The following is an 11,307-nucleotide window of genomic DNA, read 5'->3' on the forward strand; positions in this document are numbered from 1 at the left end:
ACCCTTTATTCTCTCCCTTAGTGGGGAAGATGCAGAAGGTTAAGGACCAGAAGATGAATGACGGAGGCCTGGGGTCTCTAAGGGAGGAAATGGCTGAACCCAGGGAAGGTCAGTAGTGGGGGGCCTCCTCTTCCCGTATCTCAGGGCTTGTTAAAGTTGCGGGGTGTGGTTGGAGAGAGGGGACCTTCCAGCTGGGGGACATGGAAGGATTGGGGGGTGTTCCAGCAGCAGATGAGCTTCCCCCGGGGCTGGAGGCGTTGAGGGGGGTGAAGCCTGAAAGGGCTTAAGGGGCAGCGGCAGAGGTGGGGTTAATGGGGGCGGGCCTGGGAGGGGCGGGGCCTCGGCTGGCGGCTTGAGCCCGGGGACCGGGAGGAGTCGCCGCTGTTCTGCCCCAAAGGGGCGTCCGCTGGGTCCCTGCGCCGCCGTCGAGCCCGGACAAGGACGCAGCAGAGAGGCGCGGTCGCCCGCCCCGTCCAGCCGCCGTGCGCAGGTAAGAGCCGGGCCCTCCCCGGCCGCCCGCGGGGCCGCGGGGTCTCACTAGGTTGCCCTGCTCGTGACGGGACCGCTCCTCCCCGCCCCTTCGGGGGCTGCTTCAGTCTCCCGCGCCGTCTCGGTGCCCGCCCCCTCTGTTGCTCTGCTCGGTTCTGCGTCTGTCTCCAGGTCCCGCCTGAGGTCTCTGAGGTCTCTGTGTCTGTGGTCCCTCTGCCTCTGGACCTGTCTCTCCTTCTGTGTCTCTGGATGTCTCTGTCTCTTGATCTCTGCGTCTCTGTCTCCGTCTGTCTCTGTTTCTGGGTGCCACCTCCCCCTGCCCCTGCCTCTGCCTGTCCCGCGTCTGTTGTGGCACCTCTGTGGATCTCTCTGCCTCAGTCCGTCTCTCCTTGTCTCTGTGTGTCTCTTTGCTGGCTCCCTTCCTGTCTCTCCGTCTCTCTCTATTGCCCTGTCTCTGTCTCTCCGTCTCTTATAACCCTGTTTTGGCACCTTCACCTCTGTCGTTTCTCCTTCCAAATCCTCTGGCACCCCGGAACTTTCCTCTGGGCTGGGAAGCTGCTTGGGAGTCGGGGTTAGGGGGCAGGAGGCTTGTGACTTGGGGCAGGCGGACTCTGACCCCATGGCCCACTTCAGGGAGCCACCCCACTGCCCCTGAGGTCGCACCCACCCCGCCCGCCAATTTCAGGAATTCCTGGCTGGGGGGTGCACTTCCTCCCCTACTTCCTCTCTTCCAGGATTTGGCTGGGTCACCGTTAACTCTTTCCTGCTTCCGCCTCACTCTCCCCCCTGAAACTGGACAACCTGTCCTCCCAAACTAGGCTGAGGAACAGCTCTAGGAATATCTGTGACACATGTTGTGGGATGTGCGTGCGTGCTCGGGCTGGATGCGCATTGGGGAATTTGGTGCAGAAATTGAGAGGATGGGGCCACACCCCCCAATGCCCCCTCCAAAGCCCACCATCAGCCCTCCTCCTCCTGAACCCACAAAAAAAGGCACCCGCCCCCAGCTCTGTCTCTGGAGATGAACTTGACTTCGGGTTTGGGTGAGGATGGGGAGGTTTTCTTCTCTGGGGGAATCCCAGCAGAAGAGGATGAGCCACCCATGGGGGCTCCTCGAACTCTGGGAAATCATAGGGTCAAGAACCTTGAACGAGAGCATCTTTGAATGGAAGGGCCCAGATGGAAGAAAGATCAGAGGGGAGGCCTCGGAATTCCAGATCCTTCCAATCAAAGATCCTCGGGATACTGCAGTCCTTCAATCCAAAAAGAGGAGTGCTGAAATCTTGGCACTTTTCAGTGCTGGCAGCTGAGGGCTGGAAAGGGTTTGTGGAGCCATTTAGGTCAACAACCCCCACCCCGCTCCCATTTTATAGATGGGGAAACTGAGGCCCAAAAGCAGATGTCTCCACAGTGAGTCAGTGCCAGGCTGGAGGGTTGGGACTCCAGTTTTCAACTGAAGCCCAAATCCAGAGAGCTGGCTTCTTCTGCTACCACTAAGTCGGATCAATTTTGGGAAAGAGGTCTCAATGAGGAGGGAGAGACGCCAGGGTGAGTAAAAATGGCTGGAATCCAAAAGGGAGGGTTTTAGAAGCAGAGGAGAGAAAATATTTCTAAAACCATGGTGGGGAGGGAGAGGGGCAAGAGTTGGTTTGGGTGGAAGGGGTGGAGTTTTGGGAAGAGAGGGAGGGAGGTGGAGGGTAGGAAGTGGAGGGGAAGCGGGATTAACTCCAGCCTCAGTCTCCTGACCCTCCGCCTGGAGCCCACCGTTCCCTCGGGGACAGGGCCTATAATTTGGTTTGTGTCTAGACAAATAATAACTCAGCTGGTGTGAGCAGGGAGGGCTGAGGCTAGGCCCGCTAGGGAAAGGGTAGAGAGGCGGCCCGGATGCCTCCTGTGCCCCGCAGGTGGTGAGAATTTAGGGGCCAGGTGGAGGCGGTAACTAACACGCCCTTCTCTTCCCTCCATGAAGCCACAGTTCCTTAGAATTCTGCACAGTCTCAGAAATCAGCTGCTGGAATGTTCAAAAGCAGACAAGAAAAGGCGGGGGGAAGAAAGGGAAGTGGGGCTCACCGTATTTAGTGTACGTTCCCATTTCTGTAAAAGAGAAAAGGGAAATACGTATTCCTGTTTGCCGGGGAAAGATAAAAATCACCGAGGGTGTAATAATAGATTATGAAAGTCATAGAACGCTTAAAAAAATCATAGCGCGTTCTAACAATAGAACTTTCGAATCTTGGAATGTGAGACTTCTAGAATATTGGAAACTTAGAAGGGTAGGTGCTTACAAAGCCACGATGTAATAAATAGAATGAAAGAAGAGTAACGCTCCAGGATGTTATAATAGAACATTCAACTGCGGAGTGATCTAAGGATAGAACCTGAAGATCGCAGAACCGTGGGGACCCAGAACGTCAGAGAGGCAGTCTAAGGACTGGTGTCCCTGATGGGCAGTGTGGGTGTGGGGGGCACAGAGACCCTCTCGGTCAAAATGGGGAAACTGAGGTGCAGTGGGGCAGCTAGGGTGGCCCGGCTGCCCCCTGGCTTCCGCTGGCCGCCAGGGCACCAGGTGGGGAGCGAGGAGTGGTGATCACATTTCGTCCCTAATGAGCAGACCGGAGCTGGCTGGTCCCCTGGGGCTGCCGGGGGAACTCGGGGGGAGCAGGAGCCCACAGAGGAGGAAAAGGGGGAGGTGAGATAGCTTGGTGGCAACGGCAACGGGGACAGGGATGAGGCCTGGGAGTGCTGGGGGATGCGGGAGGCTGTGGTACTCCTCCCTCTAGTCCTCGAAACCCTCCAAGTTTTTCGGCTTTGCTGGGTTTTGGGGTGGCTGACAGGATGCAGCAGTTGAGGCTGCTAACAGGGGGGGCTGGGTCTGCCTAGTCTTTCTTGTCCCCCATTATGGCTCCACTCTTGGGTGTATTTCCCCCCGACCCTCTGGAAGGGGCCACAGGGACCCAAGAAGTGGGGGCCTGTGGGACAGACAGGGGGAGCTTCTTGTGGGCTGGGAGATTTGGGGGTTCACCTCCTCAACAGAGCCCTAAGTAAGGGGCAGAACTTAGATCCCAACCAAAGAGGGTCTTGGAAGGGAACGGGGTTAAGGAGATCAGGTGATGGAAGGTCGCTTGCTTTCTTGGTGCAGAGAAGGTCCGTATCTTCCAGTAGGTTCTCAGAGGGGCCAGACAGGCTCAGAAAGACTTGAGAAAAATTACAGAACTTCAGAGAGTGAAGAGAAAACCTCAGGGAAGGGAAGCTGTTTAGTTAAGAGTGACACGAGGTTTGCCCCAACTTGAGACGTCAAGTGACTTAGACAACTGCCTTGCTGCTATGGGCCTCAGTTTCCCCATGTGTACCAAGAAGGGGTCAGAAATAGTCTCGCAGTCCCAGCTGTCACATATACGTTGGCTGCACTGTAGCATTCTGAGTCTGATGTTCCGTGCTGACTTTTGGGGTTTCCGTGGTGGGCAGATCTCACGTGGGGGAGAAGAGAGGGCTGTCTGGGCACCCCTCCCCCCATATCCACATACCCAAGATGCCATCAGGTTGGGGAGGAGGGGTGGGAGGAAGGAGGGCCAAGAGCTGGACCGGTTCCCCCTCAAGGAAATTAGCAATGGGAAGTGCGTTTCCGCCTCTGGCTGCCGGAAACGTCTCCTGCCCGTGTACCCGAGTTAGGTCAGCAGAGCCCTGGGGGTCGACAGAAAGTGGGGCAAAGGGGACTTCCAGCCCTCAGCTGGTGCCTCCTGCCATGAAGAACTGGTTCATTTCTTGTCTCAGCCCCCTAGTCCCCGTGGAATAATAATAACTCTTCAAACTGCACATTATGGAGATGATAATCGCATTCCAGCAAGGATGTTGCAGTCTGTGCTCTGATGGGTATAAAGGTGGTGCCCCCTTTTACAGAAGGGGAAACTGAGGCTCCTGGAGAAGTAATTCTCTCAATGTCACAGGAGGAAGGCAGAGACTAGGGGCAGAGGGATGGGGAGAGAGAGGGCAGAGGAGGGGGGAGGGAGGTATTTTGAGTGACTTGGTGGGGGTAGGAGGTTTCAGGTGGAAGGGCGGGAGGGGACGGCACTGTTCCAGCCCAGGAGTACGCCCCCCGCCCATCCCAGCTCCACAGGACCCACAAGCTTCTGCCCAGGAGTCTGGGGTGGGGGCGGCAGCTCCGCAGCTGAGGACCCTACAGGGGGCAGGACACACTGAGAAGGACTCAGCCCTGACCTTTCAAAGTCAATTAAGAAGCGGATAGATCCTGCCCTTTCCAGCTCTCCGCTGCCCACCTCCTCCCCTGGGAACAAACTCCTTCCCCCTCCTCCTCAAACCCTAGTTTGAGCCTGGGATGGGAGGGGGCAGCCTCATGGCCAGATAATACATTTTTTTTTTTTTTGAGATGGAGTTGCCCAGGTTGGGGTACAACGGTGCAATCTTGGCTTACGGCAACCTCCACCTCCCGGGTTCAAGAGATTCTCCTGCCTTAGCCTCCCGAGTAGCTGAGATTACAGGCATGAGCCACCATGCTCAGCTAATGTTTGTATTTTTAGTAGAGACGGGGTTTCTGCATGTTGGTCAGGCTCGTCTCGAACTCCCAACCTTAGGTGATCCGCCTGCCTTGGCCTCCCAAACTGCTAGGATTACAGGCGTGAGCTACCATGCCTGGCTGAGAATACATGTTTTCTACTCCATACCTCTGGCCTCTGCAAAGCTTCTGGAATGATTTCTGTCATTGGCAAATGGCCCTGTGTTCCCTGACCATGACCTTGGTAATTTATTGAGCATCTACTGGATGCTGGGCCTGTCCTGGGTGCTGGGGTTACAGCAGTCAACAAGACACACAAAGTCTCTGCCCTCCTGGAACACCTATTCTAGACAGATAGACAGACACAAACAAGACACAGGTGATGTGAGGAGAGGGTCTTGGGCCAGGGGAGATTTGGGGACTGGATGGGGAGGGACTCCCTGAGGAAGTGAAGGAGGGAACGGAGCTATTCAGACCATCTGAAGGAAGAGCAGTGGCTCACGCCTGTAATCCTAGCACTTTGGGAGGCCAAGGTGGGTGGATCACTTGAGGCCGGGAGTTCGAGACCAGCCTGGCCAACATGGTGAAACCCAGTCTCTACAAAAAATACAAAAATTTGCTGGGCATGGTGGCACATGCCTGTATTCCCAGCTACTCTGGACACTGAGGTGAGAGAATTGCTTGAACTGGGACCCGGGAGGTGGAGGTTGCAGTGAGCTGAGATTGTGCCACTGCACTCCAGCCTGGGCTACAGAGCGAGACTCCATCTCAAAATAAATAAATAAAGAAAGAAAATAATACACATCAAAATGCCTGGAATGGGATCTGCTAAGTAGTAGGGCTCAGTTAATGTTTATTGTTATTATCCTTGTTGACAAGAATGGGATTCCTGGGTAAGGAGTGGGAGGCTGGCCCCAGCCCTGGTCCTATTGCTGCCATGCTGTGCATCCTTAGGGAGGTGGCTCAACCTCTCTGGGCCCCTTCTCTCTGTGACACGATAGAGTTAGACTAGTGTGGCATTTCCTGAAGCATGATATGATACCTGTGCCAATTTTACAGGGCTTCTGCAAGAAAGTGCTAAAATCTGAGTTGGGTCCCTTTTTTTTTTTTTGGACAGGGTCTCATACTGTTGCCAAGCTGGAGGGCAGTAGTGCAGTCATAGCTCACTGCAGCCTGATTCTCCTGGGCTCAAGTGATCCTGCCACATCAGCCTCCCCAGTAGCTGGGACTACAGTTGTGTACCACCACACCTGGCTAATATTTTTATTTTTATTTATTGACTTAGTTTTGAGATGGAGTCTCGCTCTGTCACCTAGGCTGGAGTGCAGTGGCTCAATCTTGGCTCACTGCAACCTCTGCCTCCCGGGTTTAAGCGAGTCTCCTGCCTCAGCCTCCCGAGTAGCTGGGACTACAGGTGCATGCCACCACGCCTGGCTAATTTTTTTGTATCTTTAGTAGAGACGGGGTTTCGCCGGGGTAGCCAGGATGGTCTTGATCTTCTGACCTCCTGATCTGCCCGCCTTAGCCTCCCAAAGTGCTGGGATTACCGGTGTGAGCCACTGCCCCCAGCCTATTTTTATTTTTTGTAGAGACTAGGTCTCACTGGATTGCCCAGGCTGGTCTTGAACTCCTAGGTTCAAGCAATCCTTCCACCTTGGCCTCCCAAAGTATTGAGATTACGGGCGTGAGCCACTGCACCCGGCCTGAGTTGGGTCTTTATTCTAACATCTATTGGGGAAAAATACGCCTAGCACCTCAAATCCGTGTTATCAGAGAGTGGTTGCTTAGGATGGGGCTCAGACATTGTTGGGGTGTCCACTCTCTGCAGTCCACAGCGATTACGGTGAGGGGTGTGGGGAGAAGGTAGGAGTGTCCATGACTCCCTCACTGCTGTCCTCTCTCCCCACAGGCACTGCAAAGTCAGCGTTGAAGGGACTTCATCCAATCCCTCAGCCCCCCCACACAGGGACCAGTCTGGAGTCCCTCCCCTGCTCCCATTCAAATTTCCTTCTGTCAAAAACTCACTTCCGATCTAGACCTTACTCACCTCCTTCCTGTTTCCTAAGACTTCTTCCTGTAGTCTCCAGACTGAGCCTTACATCTTTGTTTTATCCTGCGCCAGACACCTCCTTTTCCAGAACCTTCTCCATACTGGTTATCTTACTTACCTGGGGTCCTAAGAAATGCCAGCACTCCCACCCGCATTGCCTGGACTTTCCAACACTCCCTGACTGCCCTGTGTGTCCTGTCTCAACACTGTCCCATGTATTTCCTGTGTCTTCTAGAACATTCCCCCACCATTATTCCTTCAATACTACGGCAGTTAGGAACGTACTTCCTAACTGCCCTGCAAACATCTCTTTCTTGCTGTTGCCCAGTGATGCTCTCGTCTTCTCCATAAACACTCCCCAAGACCAATTTTTGTGTCACCCCCATACTCCCTCATTGACACCCTGATTGACTCTATACATAACCTCCTTGACAAACCTCTTTATTCATCTCACCATCGTCCTGAGTTCCCTCCGGTCATAACGCCATCCCTCCTCCAGCTTTTCCCTCTCAAGCTCTGCCCTTCCCGGCTCAGCCTATCTGACCTCACCTCTCTTCCCTGCCATGTTCCCCTGAGCCTCCAAGGAAGGGGCTCAGGGGGCCCCATGGCCTCCCGCTCCCCGTGGCCCCACAGCCCCCGTGGGCCAGGGGAAGTGCCCCAGAAGCCGAAGTGCCCACAATGGGCAACCAGACGTGGGAGGGCTGCCACGTGGACTCGCGCGTGGACCACCTCTTCCCGCCATCCCTCTACATCTTCGTCATCGGCGTGGGGCTGCCCACCAACTGCCTGGCTCTGTGGGCGGCCTACCGCCAGGTGCAGCAGCGCAACGAGCTGGGCGTGTACCTGATGAACCTCAGCATCGCCGACCTGCTGTACATCTGCACGCTGCCGCTGTGGGTCGACTACTTCCTGCACCACGACAACTGGATCCACGGCCCCGGGTCCTGCAAGCTCTTCGGCTTCATCTTCTACACCAACATCTACATCAGCATCGCCTTCCTGTGCTGCATCTCGGTGGACCGCTACCTGGCCGTGGCGCACCCACTGCGCTTCGCCCGCCTGCGCCGCGTCAAGACGGCCGTGGCCGTGAGCTCCGTGGTCTGGGCCACCGAGCTGGGCGCCAACTCGGCGCCCCTGTTCCATGACGAGCTCTTCCGAGACCGCTACAACCACACCTTCTGCTTTGAGAAGTTCCCCATGGAGGGCTGGGTGGCCTGGATGAACCTCTACCGGGTCTTCGTGGGGTTCCTCTTTCCGTGGGCGCTCATGCTGCTGTCGTACCGGGGCATCCTGCGGGCCGTGCGGGGCAGCGTGTCCACCGAGCGCCAGGAGAAGGCCAAGATCAAGCGGCTGGCCCTCAGCCTCATCGCCATCGTGCTGGTCTGCTTCGCGCCCTATCACGTGCTGCTGCTGTCCCGCAGCGCCATCTATCTGGGCCGCCCCTGGGACTGTGGCTTTGAGGAGCGTGTCTTTTCTGCCTACCACAGCTCGCTGGCTTTCACCAGCCTCAACTGTGTGGCGGACCCCATCCTCTACTGCCTGGTCAACGAGGGCGCCCGCAGCGACGTGGCCAAGGCTCTGCACAACCTGCTCCGCTTTCTGGCCAGCGACAAGCCCCAGGAGATGGCCAATGCGTCGCTCACCCTGGAGACCCCACTCACCTCCAAGAGGAACAGCACAGCCAAGGCCATGGCTGGCAGCTGGGCGGCCACTCCGCCCTCCCAGGGGGACCAGGTGCAGCTGAAGACGCTGCCGCCAGCACAGTGAACCCCGCCTGGCACAGAAGCCCCGGTCCTCCACTCTCATCCCACAGTCCCTTCTCTTCTGGTCTGGTGTATGCAAATTGAATGAAAACCAGCTATGTTAATATTCATAAGAATACCAGAACGTAGGAAGAGTGAGGTTGGTATATCACTGGTCAACCTTCATGGTCCCAGATCCCATCAGTTTGGTGGTCAGGGAGGGCCTCCTGGAGGAGGAGATGAGTAAATATTTATTTTGGCGACATGGTCTCGCTGTGTCGCCCAGGCTGGAGGGCAGCAGTGCAATCGTGGCTCACTGCAGCCTCCACCTCCTGAGCTCCAGCAATCCTCCCACATCAGCCTCCCGAGTAGCTGGGACCACCAGTACATGCCACCATGGCTGGCTAATTTTTGTACTTCTTGTAGAGATGGAGTCTCACTATGTTTCCCAGGCTGGTCTTAAACTCCTGGGCTCAAGAGATCCTCCTGCCTCAGCCTCCCAAAGTACAGATGTGAGCCATCATGCCCGGCCAGATAAATTAAGTCAAATATTTGGTCTCCAGAAAATAAAGACAAATAGAGAAGGTTAGATTTGTTTTTTTTCCAACAAGTGGATAAAAGTCTGTGACTCAGGGGGAAAGAGAAGTGCAGGAAACAGAGGCATGTTTGCAAAGCCCCTGGTCATACAGGGGAGGGAACATAAGACCGCAATTCTAAGTTTTTCTAGATCAACAGCGATCTCCAAGTCAGGTCTGAGGATGAAGAGGGAGAATGTCAGAATCTGAGTCCAGGGCAATCAGGGCAGATGGCCTGGTGGAATGATGTGGGAAGGTTTGGGAGGAAGGTTTGGGACAAGAGGAAAGGGTATTTAACCGTCATTCAACAGAGGTTTATGTAGGGCGTTGTGCTGGTGGCCCTGGGGATAGAGCAGGGACTGAGACAGGCTGGCCTTGCCTTCACAGGGCTCACCGTACACAAGTAAATAAAAAAAAGTCATGGTTGGAATTGCTAAGTGTGAGGGGATATTGTTCTATGCAAAGCCAGTTGAGTGGATAGAGGATGATTGGAGTCTGATCTAAATGAGGAGGGCTTGCTGAGGTGGCTTTCCAGCAGACTTGAAGGAGGTGTGGCACTCAGCCCTGTGGCTGCTGTGGGAAGAGCATTTCAGGCAGAGGGAACTGCAGGTGCAAGGGCGCTGGGGTTAGAGAGTGTATGAAATTCAGGCCGGCAAGGTGGCTCACACCTGTAATTCTAGCACTTTGGGAGGCTAAGGCGGGTGGATCACCTGGGGTCAGGAGTTTAAGACCAGCCTGGCCAACATGGTGAAACCCCATGTCTACTAAAGACACAAAATGCTAAAAAAAAATTAGCCAAACGTGGCGGGCGCCTGTAATCCCAGCTACTTGAGAGGCTGAGGCAGGAGAATCGCTTGAACCCAGGAGGTGGAGGTTGCAGTGAGCCGAGATTGTGCCATTGCACTCCAGCCTGGGCGAAAGGAGTGAAACTCTGCCTCCAAATAATAATAATATAAGACAGTGTCTGAATTTTCTTTTTTTCTTCTATTTATTTTTTTGAGTCAGTGTCTCACTCTGTCGCCCAGGCTGGAGTGCAATGGCACTATCTTGACTCACTGCAACGTCTGCCTCCCGGGTTCAAGTAATTCTCCTGTCTCAGCCTCCCAAGTAGCTGGGATTACAGGCACGCGCCACCACGCCTGGCTACTTTGTTTTGTATTTTCAGTAGAGATGGGGTTTCACCATGTTGACCAGGCTGGTCTCTTTGGCCAGGCTGGTCTCGAACTCCTGATCTTGTGATATGCCCGCCTCAGCCTCCCAAAGTGCTGGGATTACAGCGTGAGCCACGTGCCCAGCCAAGTGTCTGAATGTGGAAGGATAGCAGGTGTGGCAGTGTGGCTGGAGCAGGGGTGGGGAGGACAACAGGAAAGGGAAAATGAGACAGGAGAGGAGACAGCAGGTCATGTGGGGCCATGTAAGTCCCGATGAGGACTCTGCCTTTTAATCTGAGACGACTGGGAGCTATGAGGGGGTTCTCAGTAGAGGATGAAAGCGATTTGACTTAAGTATTCACAGTATCCCACCGGCTGTTGAGTGGGAAGTAGAATGTGGGAGATAGGCTGGGTACGGTGGCTCCAGTCTGTAATCCCAGCACTTTGGGAGTCTGAGGCAGGAGGATCACTTGAGGCCAGGACTTTGGGACCACTGTGGGCAACATAGGGAGACCCCGTTTCTACAAAAAACTTAAAAATTAGCTGGGCATGGTGGCATGTGCCTGCAGTCCCAGCTACTTGGGAGGCTGAGACGTGGGGTTCCCTTGAACCAGGAGGTGGAGGCTGCGATGAGCAGTGATTGCGCCACTGTACTCCAGCCTGGGTGACAGAGCAAGGCCCTGTCTCAAAATAAAAAAGGAGTATGGGAGACAAGGATAGAAGCCAGGAGCCCCGTGAGGAGGTGGCTGCGGTCGTCTAAGAGGGAGGTGCTGGCAGTTGGGGCGGGGGG

The 11,307-nt window shown here is 55.1% G+C and overlaps 1 protein-coding gene across 2 annotated transcripts; it reads left to right on the forward strand.

Annotated features, from left to right (window-relative positions):
* Nucleotides 1-377: 377 nt before the first annotated feature.
* Nucleotides 378-9,803, forward strand: GPR4 (G protein-coupled receptor 4). Of its 2 annotated transcripts, XM_032262620.1 has the most exons (3): nt 387-490; nt 1,863-2,037; nt 6,909-8,951. In XM_032262620.1, exon 3 carries the CDS (start codon nt 7,728-7,730, stop codon nt 8,814-8,816), a length of 1,089 nt encoding a protein of 362 aa, XP_032118511.1. In that variant the 5' UTR covers nt 387-490; nt 1,863-2,037; nt 6,909-7,727; the 3' UTR covers nt 8,817-8,951. The 2 variants fall into 2 exon arrangements, with proteins under 2 accessions (XP_032118509.1, XP_032118511.1); XM_032262618.1 differs by lacking the exon at nt 1,863-2,037 and having other exon boundaries at nt 378-490; nt 6,909-9,803.
* The last annotated feature ends 1,504 nt before the right edge of the window (nt 9,804-11,307 follow it).

The sequence above is a fragment of the Sapajus apella genome, unplaced genomic scaffold (genome assembly GCF_009761245.1).
Source record: "Sapajus apella isolate SASKATOON/1434 unplaced genomic scaffold, GSC_monkey_1.0 scaffold130, whole genome shotgun sequence".
Taxonomy (NCBI): Eukaryota; Metazoa; Chordata; class Mammalia; order Primates; family Cebidae; genus Sapajus; species Sapajus apella.